The sequence below is a fragment of the Pararge aegeria genome, chromosome 3 (genome assembly GCF_905163445.1).
Source record: "Pararge aegeria chromosome 3, ilParAegt1.1, whole genome shotgun sequence".
In the NCBI taxonomy this organism is placed as follows: domain Eukaryota; kingdom Metazoa; phylum Arthropoda; class Insecta; order Lepidoptera; family Nymphalidae; genus Pararge; species Pararge aegeria.
The window spans coordinates 20886234-20898276 of record NC_053182.1 but is presented as its reverse complement, the minus strand read 5'-3'; the positions used below and the strand labels follow the sequence as shown (position 1 = coordinate 20898276).

Genomic DNA, 12043 nt, shown 5'->3' with positions numbered 1-12043 from the left:
GAGTGCGCGAGAATAGAATCTTTTCCCCGGGGAGAAGAATACTCAATGCATCCAAGCAGCGCCTTAGATTGATGGACTGGGCACCACTTTGGATGACGTATTCCTTGCATGCCCTGCGAAGTTTCGCTCTGTTAGTTGATGGTTTTCTTTCTATCAAGTGGGACATCAGCGTAGTCCAATTTCTACCATAAAAAAATCCAATTCCTGGACATATAGCTCATAACATTACCATGAAGCAAGTTAAGCAAAGCATTAAATCTAAGTCGCGGTGGGCGGCGGAGAGGTCGCTTTATCCACGTGCGTATCTTCTTCCTCTTCTTCATCCGCATCCCCGTTCTCGTCGCCATCGGGGTCTCCCTCCACGTCCCCCTCTCCTTCGCCATCGGGGGAGCCCTCCCCGCCGTTGTCGGCGTCGTCGAGCGTGTCAGCCGTGTCCACGCTTCCACCTTGCTCTGCCTCATCTTTGGTCTCCTGACGCTTCTGAAAATGCGAATAAAATATAATAAGTAAATGTCAAAGTTTTCTTGAAGTGTTTGAGTATACAAACTAGTATTTGAGTAGTATTGGTGCGATTCTGTTTAGAAGCTAGGCGATAGCCTATTGGGTGAGGCTTTCCTTTCGTGGAGACCGAGTTCGAGCCCCGGCACGCACCACTAATCTTTCGGAGTTATGTGCGTTTTTAATTTAAGCAATTTTAATATCACTTGTTTTATTTATTATTGGTAAGACAATTGAGCTTGACTGCAATCACACCTTATCTAGACTGAACATAGATATGGCATAGGATGGAACGCGCGTGTCTATAACTATTTAGGTATATAATATATTATTATAGGTACCGTTTTACTATTGCTATTATAAAGTTACCATTGAACACCTGAATCAGAGAGTAGAGTTTTTTCTAGATGATCTGTGTGATGTTGCGTGGTACGAGTTACTCGTGCATTTATGCTGGCTGGCTAAATGTCTAGCGCTTGTATTATGTGGATACGTGGTTATTATTAGAAACCGAGTTCTTCTCAATTTTATCATCTAAGTTTTAGTTGTTATTTTAAAATATCTATTGAACGTATTTCCACTTGAAGTGCTGGGAAACAATTTTTGACGCGAAAACTTCTTTAGGCGCATTGATCACTTTTTTGTGAACAAAAAAATCATGGAACTCGCGTCATCGAAACCGGAAGCTATATATACACTGTGTATGTTGTTTTTTATTTTTTCCATTTCTTAGATTTAGTTTCCATTTCTATCGGTAGTCCCCAAAGATGCCCCGCATGTTTTTTTATTTTAAGAAAAACCACTACCTTCTTCTTCTTCTTAGACTTTGGTCTTGGCTTATGCTCCGGTTCACTATATCCTGGCGGGAAGAATCTCTCGCATTCCTCAGCTCCCACTACGGTGTCCTCACTCACGTGTAGCGGACCCAGGGTTATCAGCTCGTCTGGTGGGCCGTCAGGGGGAATATCCTTGGGCTCCACCAGTAAAGGTTCTGCCACTCCTACGGCTACCATGAGGATTATGGTTTCTGAACTGTGGAACGCAATACAAATTGTCATTAATACCTACGAAAGTTGGCTTCGGATGTTTGTAAGGCTTGTTGAAAATATTGCCAAGTTTTAGGACATTTTATTCAGATCTGGAAAGGAAAGAAGATAAAATAAGGCAACTGCAAAACGTAGCCACTGTACTACCAAATTAAACTATTGTTAAACTAAACAAGTATTTATACTCTTAATAAAGTGGAAACTTACTGATCTTTTTCAGGTCTTTCCTCATATTTGTCGATATTTTTGCACAAAAGTTTGGGCTCCTTTATATTGGCATCAGCAAAGAATCCATAGCGTAGTATCCTGGAAGCCAAGTTTGGGGCTGCCACGATTTGGAGGATGGCCCTTCGTTGCCACGCACCGAACACCATGGCGATGTGCGGTGGTTCTGGAGGGGTGGGCGGCTGGACTAAAGCTCCGACCATCTGTCGGTAGATGAAAATGTTTAAACTAAATCTGGTCGTTGAAGCAAAGAAGTAGGATAAATAAACATACGTAGGATAAGTATACACCACAAATTAACATTGCTTTGCTTCAACAATTTGTTTTACCCATTGATTTAATATGCTACTACTATATACTGTATACCGATATACCTTAGGGAATAGTAGGTCTAGAATCGAAGCTCTCTGATGACGATCAGCGGGCACAAATAGCCCTGGCATGCCGTTAGCTCTAAGTTCTTCAGCTGCGACTTTATTGCGTTGTTCATCTTCTGCATCTAAACCGTCACCGAAAAGTGCTCGGCGCGCCAATTCTGCAAACAGTAAGGGGCCATCCTTCTAGATAACCCGTACACGCGTGTAGGAGCAGCGCGGTGGGACAATACAACTCACTTCTTACCTTCTCATTTCTTTAAGATAAACTTATGTTCAATATCTACTGATAAGATAGCCATCTTGGATTAAAAATAATGCTAATTCCACGTAATTGTATTGTCAATAGCACTTAAGCTGTGCACCGACCTGTCTGTCAATAGGTCCCTCCCTATTTAAATCATTATCCTAACTACAATTAGAATTAAAAGTGTGTTTGTTTGTTTGTATTTCCGTCACTCCCTAACTAAGCAACATTTTGAGTTAAAAGCACAGAGTAACATAGGCTACTTTTTATTCCAGGAAAACATACTGTTACTACGGAATTTATAAAAACTATTATAATGGCGAACGACAAACGCAGGCATCAGCAAGTTCAGTAACAAAGACTTAAACAAGGTGGTATATGTAAAAGTAATGTCTTTAGCATAGGTAGGTACCAATTATGTTTCCTTCTTTGTCTGGCATTTTTTTGAGCAGCAAAGCTAGAGAAGGTCTTTCTGCGAGGGCGGCCGCAGCTTCGGGCTGCGCGAACTCTGGGTCTTCCATGGCGAGAATTCTTGCTCCGTCTTTGCCCAATACTAGTGGGCATTTATCAGCTACCAATACACCTAAAACAATGTGCCATGTCATATGCTAAACCTTCAGCAAGTTGAAAATACAATGTTGGAAATTATCGGGCCGCTAAAGGCGGAATGTCCGAGAGTAGACTATGTATGGATTGTACTTCACATGCTTTGATTAATGTGAATAGCTGAGGACTAGATATGGTGGTGTGGTAATGATGATGATGTGATATCTATGTGCTTTTTGAATTTTAGTTAACGTCGCGCGTTGTTTCTCTGTGTAGTTCCCAAAAACTTACCTACTCTCTCAACGCGGAATCTGGGTCTTTCTGTCCAGCCTGCAGTAAGCTTCGCGACGATTCAAGCAAATAACTTTACGACGGGTGTGGAATGGATAATGGGTCAAAAGACGTGTCGGACATGCAACCTAGCTAGACGCACCGCTTTATTTTAAGTAGCTTTTTGCTAAAGCCAAGCCTTACCATAAGGCTCGAGAGTATCAGAGACTTTCCTAAGATTCTTCTGCGCATGCGGCATCATGAGTCCGGGGCAGATATCCGCGAAGTGAGCCTCAAGGCGAACGGCGCGCTTTTCTCTCCTTCCCAGTCGCGCTGCTTCGGCCGCAGCTGTTTCCTTCTCGCGACGCTCTTGGAGTAGCTTCTCTCGGGCCAGTGCTACCTCCTGGAAATTATAATTAATGTGAAAACACTGCTCACTATCTCTACCTCTACCCTTACTTCGACAGATTCAATTAGATTCATAATGTAACCCATTTCTTAAGTATAGTTCAACGGATAAATAGCACGATGATATTTTGGATTTGTCGATTTGTCGACAAATCTAAATCTATCGGTATGTACCCGTTGAACTATACTTAAGAAATGTTGATTAACCACGAAAATCATAGTTCAAAATCTTTAATGTAACCCAGGCTCTTGTGGAACGGGTTTGACCTTGAAATATATATATATATATATATAATGACCGTCTGCTTTATAATTAACAGTGAAACTTTTATATGCACATACCACATACCATTAAGATAAATAGGTACAACTAACTATACCTTTATTATATATATTTAAAATGTTGTTATTGTTAAGATAAAGAGATAAAGAATAGAAGCAAAGAAAATCGTAGAGACAGAAATTCTACAAAAATAAGATACAATTGCTATAATACTGATGAAAAAGGCATACCGATACTTATTTCGGCATCGGGGTATGAGAGCTTTAGTTTAGTGGTAAAGCGCTTAGGCCGGAGAGTCGTAGGTTCAAAGCCTGACGGTGCCGAAATTAATTTTAAAATTTATAAGATTGACAAGATGATTGAAAATAAAATGTGAGAAAAATGTTTCGGACCAGGGGACCACGTAAGATTGAAGATAGTGGGCACTGTATTGACCTTCAGTATTAAATCATATCAACTCATACCAAGGGTCTCCTCCCACACTGAGACAGGGTTAAGGCCGTAGCCCACCACGCTGGACCGTTGCATATTGGTCGACTCTACATGCTTTAAAAAACATTGAAGAACTCGCAAGCATGCAGGTTTCCTCACGATGTTATCTATCGGCGTCGAAGCAAGTGATATTTTAGTAATTAAACACACACATAAGTAAGAAAAGTTAGAGATACGTGATTGGATTCGAACTTGCAAACCCACCCGTTGGCCTTTTAAGAGTTTTTAATTTAATCTACCAATTCCGGTGGAGTCAACTCGTGAGGTGCTCGCTGAGGTCGTTCTTTCTCTCCCTTCTTCACGAGCTCCTCGTTCTTTAACTCCTCAACGATGGTGCGCGCCAATCTAGGTGCATCTGCGCCAAACACCACGTTCACCAATTGTCCACCCTGAAAATTAAATTTTTTCACACTCCATCTCAAAAGCATGACCCGCCTCTATATTTCTAATTGAGATGCGTAGCTAAAATACTTATGATCGAGTAACGTTGCGGGCCCCAGTGATGGGATGATGACTCCACATCGGGTGACATTACGGTTAAACCTGCTTTTAGATCAGACGGTTGATACAAGTAGAATTAGACGGTGAAAATTCCTGCAAGAGACGTAAAAATCTTTTAAAAATGTCTATGTACTACGTCTGTGTCTATGTACTTTACCAATAACGATTATTTTATCGCAGTAATCTTTCCACGAGACGTTGATTTCCAATGCTAATACATACTACATCTTAGGCAACATCAGCATTATTTTAAGACCTCATTCGAAAAAAATCGATATTTAGTTCGTGGTTTTGAGCTTGTCGATGTTTGATCGATTTCGTCCACATCCGTGCCACCCCGCCACAAGACAATAGCTAACACATGTTCTACATATTGCTTATCATAAGCTTTAATGTCTACATTATTGCCGTAACATTTTATATTAAACTTAAAGTGTCTTATGTTAAGGTCTGTTTTCCTTTACATTTTGTGTAGTGCAATTATTTTTAAAGTTTCAGGGTATTGTTAGAGTAAGAACATTATATTGCTTTTTGTTTTCTTAAATGGCATGTTTATTATTGTAAAGTTTGCCAGCTATCTACTTAAGTATAGTTTAAAACGCTAATGTTATACTTATTTCAAGGTTCTCTATCTACAATACGTTTACGTGTTTATGGTGCTACGTCGGCACACTTGAAGGAAATTTCGACTTTCTCGTTCTATGTAAAAAAAAACCATATATCTGTGCCTCAATGTACGAACTATCTAGTTTGGGTACTTTCCGATCGACCTGATAGTCTTTAAGATTAGCGCGTAGACACTCAAATATATAGCTTCATATTTATAAGTTTAGACTAGGTAAAATTTTGACATTGTTTTTAATGGGTGGTTAATTCTTTTGAAATCATTAAATAATTTAAGATCCAAGCTTTACTTTGCTCTCTGAGAGGACATCATCAAATAATCTGGTAAGAACTACTTACCGCGAGGAACATCCACGTTGGTTCACTCCGGTTTCTGAACCTCTTTAGGCATTCAATGGTATCCGCTTTTGCCTGTAGATAAACAAAGAGTATCCTAACTTATCAAAGACTCATTACAAACAGAATGTGAAAGTGCTTATAAACAGGGCTTGATATTTTGCTTTGAAGATGTTATAGCCATTTGGCTCAATACAAACCTGCTCAAAACTATTTCGAGCATTCACTTTTGAAAAGAAAATTGTTAATGTTCAACGGAAACAAATTCCATGTTTCTCTATTATAATGAGATGCGTCGATATAATATTTTAGGTAGTTGTATAACTTTGTAATGCAGGGATGCAGGAATAGAGAGCAAATCAGAGAGGCGTAAATGCCGAGGACGTCCTAAGGGTCGGTGGAGTAAGTAGAGTAGAGCGGGACATAAGGGTTTTGCTTTTTTGTTAGAAGGAAGCTGCTTTTTAACGCCTTCGCTGAAGAAATTTGTTGTGACCAAACCATGGTCCACCTAAAGCTCTAGAGATTTGGTCATCATGATGCTTTACTTTGAGTATACTAACCACAGCTAAATGGAGGTTGTCTCCGCCAATCTCCACCTTGATCTTCTTGAGGTTGCCCACCATCCCGATGCACGGCCCACACCATTCAGTATACACATCCACAACTGAAAATTTCAAGATTATATAACCTTTCCCTTTCGTTAAAAAATCGAACTAAACAAAGTTACGACGATCAGATCATGGTGGCAATGACAATAAGGCAGCATTTAAAATTGAAAATATTCAATATATTGTCAAACCTAACATGGAATTGATTGTCGAACCTTTTAGCGTGTTAAGTTTGCTCTGAATCCATGTAACTAGAAATAATCGCACATGCCGTATTTACCTCTGTTATCGTATAGGATCGTCGTATCGTGCCGTGTGGTGACGGTAGATCAGAATACACCACTCTTCTTACCGCGGGTGTCATGCAAAAAGAGCTCGTCCGAGGAAGAACTTCCGCAATGCTTATTACTACCGTCAACTACCATTGCTGTGTTGCTCTGATAGGCGATTGGTTATTAGGTGGACCATCTTCTTGATCCGTCAATAACCCTGTTTGGAGAGGCCTTTACTCCAGCAGAGGACTTTTATAGGCCATTGATGATAGCCGAACAACCCATCACGTCCCATGGCCCCACCGAACTCGCGGTTATATGGGCCGAATCGCGGGAGGACGCTCGGTACTTGCTCTTGGCAAGGGCCGCCTTCTTGACTCCTTACAAGTTCTTTATCTCCTTCCTTGTCCCTAGGTTAACCTTCTCCCCTATCTGGAGCGGACACTACTAATTATGAGGAGCTCACCGAGCAGTCCATCTCTGTGCAGGAACTTGCCCCACTCGTCGTCGGTGGCCAGCTCCGCCTGCAACTGCACCTGCGCCGCCTTCTTGCCTGCGCCGGCCGCGGCAGCGGCGTGCGCGTTCGCGACCGCACTCGTTATGGACATGCCGCGGAGTGCCGCCACATACGTGCGGGATGGGATACGTGGTAGGAACGGGTAGAGGCGGCATTTTGTTGGCGGGTTTTTGGACTATGGAATGTTTGGATAACCATCCAAATGCCAAAAATGGCCTTATGTGCTGTATCATTGAACCTAATTAACAAGGCTGCTCCCAAATTATCACAAAGACAGCTTCAACTCTTTAGGTTGTCCTTCTCATAGATAAGGACTATATCATATACTTATACGTTATAGTTACATTTTAAGGTTAAATTTACTTTGCGTGCTACATTTCAAAATTAGTCAGCTTTGCCCGTAATTACATAAATTTTGTAAGTTTTGGGAAAATAAATGAATATATCATCTTCATCACCATAATCAACCCATGGCCACCACACCGCCAAGTGGGGATTCCGTAACGCTCTCAGGCATGCAGATTTCCTCGTAATGTTTTCCTTCACCGTTAAACCAAGCCCGTTATAAGAGAAAAAATTAGGTACTTGTGTGTATGTTATTTAAACATTTACTTATCACAGTATATTTTTCAATCAAACGGTAATAAATAGAGAGCAGAAGGATACAGGATGTGGAAGAATACAAGGAGGACGGCACTCGTAAGATGTTCATCATCAAAAAATACATCCCAACAACATTGTTCATTTCATCCTTCGCTATTACTCCTACCTTACAAAAAAACAACCTTTTTCAATCACTCGTACTTCTTACTGTTCAATCCCTCGTTCAGATACCATATATTCAATTCTATCATCACAGTAGGTGTATTCGCCATCTTATAATTTCAACCAATAACACCACAACTGGACAAAACTCTTTTGTAAGGATGTCAACACGTTAAAAATTTGCTTAGTAAAAATATAACGACGCGACGCGACGCTGTATTTTTCGATACGGAGCCTAGGCTTTTGCTCGTAATTCTTAATTATTGGTTTTTACAGCATTTGTTTTACTGGACCTACAAAATAATCTGAGGTCAATGTTGTGTGTTTTTAAAACTGGCAATTTTTTAATTGATATAAGTATTCATGCAATATGTGCAAAAAAACATTTCTTGTAAGTACACGTGTTTTGAAGTCGGGTGATCTGTTCCGTACTTTCTTAATTGCGTGCACGTAATTAGAAGAAAAAGTTTTTCTATACGACTGTTTCCCGATTCTTTCAGTTTCATAGCTCTATACACCTCGCATGACTAGTCACTAACAATCGAAAAGTATATCTGCCAAGGTGAAAGGTTCAGTTTTATGGGGTTCTTTTGTCTTCGAGGCAATGCAGCTCATATCAACTGTACGATAAAAGTTGCCGCGTTGTTCAAACGAGTAAGTTTAGGATTTAAATGCATATTTAAATAATTACAGCGAAAATATTAATGCGCAAGTATTAATAATTATTCTAATACTAATTATTATTGAAAATGTGAAAGTGTGTTTGTTTGTTTGTTCTTCCTCCACGCCCTAAGTAGGCAGCCAATCAACGTGGTTTTTAGCATAAAGTTAGTTGAAATGATCAAACGTAACATAGGTTACTTCGTATCAAACAAACACATAAAACTTCCAAGCGTGGAACAATCGTTTTTTACAGGAAAAATGCATTCTAAGTGATATCTGTTGTCTGTCTGCGAAAGGTGCAGAACTCATTCGTGGGGTTGAGTATACGCTTTTACAACATGATTCCTAAGTAATTCTCGACCGACTAATACATACGATACATACCAATAATATATAAAAAATGTGTAAAACACATCTACAAGGTAGATTGGAAGCAGCCAGCTTCGCTCTCATATCCCGCAAGATAGAAAAATGATTGTAAATGTTGATGATGGAGCAACTACTGAGTTTCTTGCCGGCTCTTCTCGGTAGAATCTGCTGCCCGAACCGGTGGTAGAGTCACAACAAACAGACATACTTGACGTTTCAAAAGTGCTTACAAAGTAGGCCTACTTGAAATAAATGAATTTTAAATTTTTTTTGTTTAAGATGGTAGCGGGCTAACTTGTAGGGCTAAGGCAGTTATATTAAACCATACGCGTAATGGTTTACATAGGAACATTATATATTTTGCCACCAAATATCGGAATATTATTAGGATTAAGTAGTAGAACTAGTTGCACCACGCGGTGCTACCACGGAATTAGTCTGTACAATACGTATTTATTATTTTCTGCGATTTACGTGTAACGAATCCCGGCACCTCTTACTTTTCAAAGTTATGTGCGTTTTTTTGCACGGAGTATAGCAAATTAATCTTAATTTTCTTTGTATTTCAGCATTTCTTTGTATTTGTAATTCAGCATAGTAACGCTGCTTCTAGCCAATATATAAAATTCTTTGTTTTATTTTGTTACTTGCCCAAACAATTTTCTTTTACATTTCATTATTCATAACTGTTAAAATTATTCCAAGTTTCAAAATGTTTTGTAGTACAGAGTTTATTGAAAGGAAAGTCTTTATAATATAAGCAAGCGTTCCGAGTTTAGATTTCGTAAATTCAAATTATAAAACATAAAACACAGTAGCGACATCTCTATTCGTAACGAATAATCGCCGACTTGTTGGCGCATAAGGAGGGACCGGCGTAATATTGAACTAATCGCGTCGCGTAGTGAAAGCAAATTCAGAACTTCAATGTGTGAACTTGATATTATTTTTTGTTGCGTTTTGAAGATGTCGCCACTGGGCTAAAAGAAAAATGGCGCCCAAAATATAGATACGATGGACAACTGACATCTAAATAGACATATTACCTACTATGTAATGTCATACTAACAACTACTTTTGCAGGACGAAGTTATGAAATACACATTTTTTTTTCTTTACTTACCACTCTAGTACGTGCCTTTTCCAAGCTACTTGACACTGGCAAAGTATTTTGTGCTGTTTTGCGACTACGAAAAGCCATAAATCAAAAGAAGAAGAAGAAGGACAATTCTTTTTTGCATTGCTTTTTATTTTATCTATTCCCATGCTTTAAATCCTTTATTTAAGACTGAAACAGTTAGCTCATTGCCAACATTAAAACACCCATGACTTATTTTTAACCAACCATCATCCAAACGGGTGATATGAACAATTTTGTAGTGAATTTCACTATATATAACACTCCCTTTTGCGCAAAGGGCTTTCTCAACAGACAACCACGTTCTGACTGCTTGATGCGTGGTATCGCTATGCATTTAAAAAAAATAACATCTTTATGAATTAAGCCATAAAGCCTATAATAATATCCCCGAATTCACTTTCAAAAAAAAAACAAAATCAAACTCGGTTGCCCGTTCGGGCGCTACGATGCCACAGACAATCAGACAAACACAAACTCAAAATTATAACTACACGTCGTTTTTGCGTCGGGGTTAAAAATGATCTGCAAAACTTAAAAAAATGTTATGGTTAAAAACCATATTTTTTATATTATTTTACTCGGTGGTATAAAATTAAGTCTATTTTAACTTATTCTATATAAGAGCAGTAGACAGTTAGACAGTGCAGACCTATTTTTTGTGACAGCTCGTCCGGGAAAGTTCTACCACCTGCTTATTTCTGTATGACACTAAGAACCATTGTTGCAATTCTGTGTTCCAGGATATGTTCCTTGCATGTCCTCCATCAGGTGGGCCACCTGCTTGGTCCGTCATTTATTACAAAAAATAGAGCAGAATGGACTCATCGATCAAAATCTCGCGTGATTTAGTCATTTAGAATCGGCCCTCAGTCTTATTCTTTCCGTTTTGTAATGCCGGATTCGCATGCCGTGTAGCGTTGCTTCCCCTTTTGTGCCTCGTAAATTACCCGCGATGTTATAACTTGGGCAGCTTTTAAATATTTTGCGAAATACTCATCAATACATGCAGAGTTCTTACCTCATGATAATAACTTGATTAATTCAAGTAGTTAAATTAGTTAAATTTAATTTTCCCGCTTTATCTCCATATTTTGGTTATGTCCGAATATTTTTTTTTAATGTACACCTCTAAATACTTTGGGATACTTCACCAACAGCCTATAACAGACCACTGCTGAACTAAAGGCCTCTTCCAATGGGAAGGTTTGCCCATAATCACCATGCTGGGCAGACGGGTCGGTGATCGCAGGAGAGGGTAGAGGAAGCACAGAGAACGTCTAACCTACTTTAGTCGCCTCGTACGACACCCCCAGGGCTTACTTACATTTACTTACGTACGTTACAGAAATACACACTTACACTTACACACTTACACTTACTTACGTTACAGAAATTTTAAACTTCTGAATCCCTGGTCTGTCAGTCAGTGTTTAGAGTTTTAGGAAACATATGGCAATATTAGGCCCAACACATTTTTCTTGGTTGTGAGTTTGTACCAAGAATTTCTTAATATTCTGTTAATACCTAACAATTGTGAATACGAGCGCAACGCGAATCAAACTCAGTACCTCATGACATATTCTCTAGGCTGGCTAGTAATCGCCACAGCTATCGCCATAATATCACCAGTGGCGTGCGAACGCTCTATTTCAATAAGAGATAATAGTACCATAAAGACTAGTTCCTGTAGTAAGAGGAAGGACTGATACATAGTAAATCCACTATGCCGTTTAGCAGTGATATGAATGCCTGAGTAGGGAGATGAAGTTGAATATGCTATGATTTATTGAGTGATGAGGTGAAGGAGACATGATGTTATACTGGGATCTAGTGCTTATCTAGATCCTATTTTTATGCT

At 39.3% G+C, this 12043-nt stretch overlaps 1 protein-coding gene across 1 annotated transcript; it reads right to left on the bottom strand.

The window, feature by feature from the left end:
• Positions 1–258: 258 nt before the first annotated feature.
• Positions 259–7338, bottom strand: LOC120637383 (thioredoxin domain-containing protein 3 homolog). Its single transcript, XM_039909207.1, has 10 exons — positions 7197–7338; positions 6411–6514; positions 5854–5925; positions 4629–4778; positions 3411–3609; positions 2803–2973; positions 2144–2304; positions 1752–1972; positions 1305–1530; positions 259–480 (listed from the first exon to the last, which is right to left on the bottom strand). The coding sequence occupies exons 1-10, from the start codon at positions 7336–7338 to the stop codon at positions 259–261; spliced, it is 1668 nt and encodes a 555-aa protein (XP_039765141.1).
• Positions 7339–12043: the final 4705 nt, after the last annotated feature.